This window comes from Arachis ipaensis, chromosome B08 (genome assembly GCF_000816755.2).
Source record: "Arachis ipaensis cultivar K30076 chromosome B08, Araip1.1, whole genome shotgun sequence".
NCBI classification, from domain to species: Eukaryota; Viridiplantae; Streptophyta; class Magnoliopsida; order Fabales; family Fabaceae; genus Arachis; species Arachis ipaensis.
In genome coordinates this window covers 27,134,338-27,137,794 of record NC_029792.2, presented here as the reverse complement: position 1 = coordinate 27,137,794, position 3,457 = coordinate 27,134,338, and the positions used below count along the sequence as shown (strand labels likewise).

The window sequence follows — 3,457 nt, the reverse complement described above, 5'->3', positions numbered from 1 at the left end:
GATGCCAATCATTCTGAACTTCAAGGGATAAAGTGAGATGCCAAAACTGTTCAGAAGCAAAAAGCTAAAAGCCTCGCTCATCTAATTAATACTGATCTTCATAGATGTTTTTGGAATTCATTGTATATTCTCTTATTTTTATCCTATTTGATTTTCAGTTGCTTGGGGACAAGTAGCAATTTAAGTTTGGTGTTGTGATGAGCGGATAATTTATACGCTTTTTGGCATTGTTTTTAGTACGTTTTTAGTATGTTTTAGTTAGTTTTTATTATGTTTTTATTAGTTTTTATTTAAAAATCACATTTCTGGACTTTACTATGAGTTTGTGTGTTTTTCTGTGATTTCAGGTATTTTCTGGCTGAAATTGAGGGACCTGAGCAAAAATCTGATTCAGAGGCTGAAAAAGGACTGCAGATGCTGTTAGATTCTGACCTCCCTGCACTCGAAGTGGATTTTCTGGATCTACAGAAGCCCAATTTGTGCGCTATCAATTGCGTTGGAAATTAGACATCCTGGGCTTTCCAGCAATATATAATAGTCTATACTTTGCCCAAGATTTGATGGCCCAAATCGGCGTTCCAAGTCAGCTTAAGAATTCTGGCGTCAAAACGCCAGAACTGGCACAAAAGCTGGAGTTAAACGCCCGAACTGGCACAAAAGCTGGCGTTTAACTCCAAGAAAAGCCTCTACACGTGAAAGCTTCAATGCTCAGCCCAAGCACACACCAAGTGGGCCCGGAAGAAGATTTCTACATTAATTACTTATTTCTGTAAACCCTAGGCTACTGGTATTATAAATAGAACCTTTTACTATTGTATTTTCATCTTGGTTCTTCGGGTTCCCTCTCTGGGGCCGAAGCCAATGACCACCATTATCACTTTTGTATTTTCAACGGTGGAGTTTCTACACACCATAGATTAAGGTGTGGAGCTCTGCGGTTCTTCATGAATTAATGCAAAGTACTACTGTTTTTCTATTCAATTCACGCCTACTTCTTCTCTAAGATATTCATTCGCACATAAGAACATGATGAATGTGATGATTATGTGACACTCATCACCATTCTCACCTATGAACACGTTTCTGACAACCACTTCCGTTCTACATGCAAACAAGCTTGAATGTGTATCTCTTGGGTTTCTAATCTAAGATTAGAACCTTCGTGGTATAGGCTAGAATTATTGGCGGCCATTCTTGAGATCCGGAACGTCTAAACCTTGTCTATGGTATTCTAAGTAGGATCTGGGAAGGGATGACTGTGACGAGCTTCAAACTCGCGAGTGTTGGGCGTGTGACAGACGCAAAAGGATCAATGGATCCTATTCCAACATGATCGAGAACCGACAGATGATTAGCCGTGCGGTGACAGCGTGCATAGAACATTTTCACTGAGAGGACGGAAAGTAGCCATTGACAACGGTGATGTCCAACATAAAGCTTGCCATGGAAAGGAGTATGAATAATTGGAAGAAGGCAATAGGAAAGCAAAGGTTCAGGAGGAACAAAGCATCTTCATACGCTTATCTGAAATTCCTACCAATGAATTACATAAGTATCTCTATCTCTATCTTTATTTTATGTTTTATTCATCTTTTAATTATCAAATCCTCCATAACCATTTGAATCCGCCTGACTGAGATTTACAAGATGACCATAGCTTGCTTCAAGCCAACAGTCTCCGTGGGATCGACCCTTACTCACGTAAGGTATTACTTGGACGACCCAATGCACTTGCTGGTTAGTTGTGCGGAATTGTGACAAAGTGTGATTCACGTTTGAGAGCTCCAAGTCTTTGGCGCCATTTTTGATGATCACAATTTCGTGCACCACTGCCACTATTTTCCTTACCAATATACCCCTTTTATAGCCAGTGTGGGTCTCCTCATGGCTCCTCGTTTGCCTAGCAAGTTGATTGATACTTTACTTTCCTCCTCTGTCCTCCTTAGCCTCGCCCATAGTAATCATATTCTCTTCAGTATTCATTGGGATGTGTCTTTTCTACAGAATATCACTTGTAATGGTATCTGTTGGAGCCTTCAAAGCATCAGCTAAGAAACTATTTTCTTCCTCTTCAGTCATTAAATTAGGATTGGTGGTCTTCCTCACCTGTTCCTTGTCCCCTTTTATATTTAAATCAGCAAAATTCTCCAGTAGCCAAGAGGGAGCTGGTTTCTTCCTTGGTTTAGGGGTCGATGAACCAGGAGCTCTAGCATAAGACGAGTCTGTATTCGATTTACTCTCAATTCTCCTTCCTACTTGATCTGCCTTCACCCATTCTCCAATAGCTTCTTTTCTAACACTGTCACTCGCAGTGTCATCCAACAGCTGTTGGCAATGCTTGGAATCATGTCCTAGAAGCGTGCAGTAGGTGCAGAATGTTCCCAGCCTTTCATATCGGAGTCCTACTTCGATCAATTTTTGATTTGGTCCAGTGATCTTCATCGAATCTCTCAACCTCTTATCCTCTTCCATCTCTACCTTGGCTTTAATAATTCGAGTTTCTTTCCCTCGCACCTCATATAATCCAACATCAATAACGCTTCCAATCTTCCTACCAAGTTTACGTCCAACTTCAATTGTTTTAAACTGTTCTGGCAAGCCCCATATTTGTACCCAAATTGGAAAAGTAGATATAGCATTTTTGCCTTCCATCGGATCTTCCTTCCATCTCACAACATGGAGGATAAAGTTCTTAAATAGCCAAGGGGAACCTCGTTCAACTCGTGCAACGTCTGTATCCTTATCAAAGAAGAAATGGAATTGATTCTTGCCTTTGTCTACAACTTGCAATCCTTCCGGTCTACCCCATATTGTAGTCATAGCCCCTTGCATTGTGCCTGTTGAAAAGTTGCGATCAGCAAATATTCTCCCATTCAAACTCCTTAGGCATGCGTGCAAGCCTTCAGAGATATCTTCTTCCTCAAGCACCACCACCTCGTCTGTATTCTCCTTGTCTTCCTCTCCTATATGTTGTTGATTGCCTCCTAATGCATCCATGCTGGTAGAATAAAGAATGAGAAAATTTTTGGTGTATTGTGATTGTCAATTACCAATTGTGCTGGTGAAACCCTATGGGCAATGTTTTGAAACCCTAGCAGAGCACGAATAAATCCTAGCAGAGCACGAATAAAACCCTAGCTCTAGTCAGCATAAACTTATGCTCTATTTCCTTTTTAATTTGGCCAATTTTTTCTCGTATTCTTATGAGAATTGAAAAATGGTAGCTAACCAGTCTAACACTAGCTTCTCGTTTATAAGTTGCATAAATTGAATTAAGTTGTGAGCATTATTTAGTTATGAAGTATTATGAACTATATAATTTGCTTTTAATCTTATGAGCTATAAATAGTTATCTTTTTTTCAAACATAGAAAGAATTTTATTGATAGAAAAATTAAGAGCTCTAAATTGGACAACATGCAGGGTCAAAAAAGGATAGTTTCACCAAAATAAAAGAA

The 3,457-nt window shown here is 39.6% G+C and overlaps 1 protein-coding gene across 1 annotated transcript; it reads right to left on the bottom strand.

Moving 5' to 3' along the window:
• Window positions 1,999-2,997, bottom strand: LOC107610822. Its single transcript, XM_016312819.1, has one exon. The coding sequence runs from the start codon at window positions 2,995-2,997 to the stop codon at window positions 1,999-2,001; it is 999 nt and encodes a 332-aa protein (XP_016168305.1).

Excerpts from the sequence above, each read along its gene's own strand:
- LOC107610822 (XM_016312819.1), bottom strand. The coding sequence starts at position 2,997 with ATGGATGCATTAGGAGGCAATCAACAACATATAGGAGAGGAAGACAAG.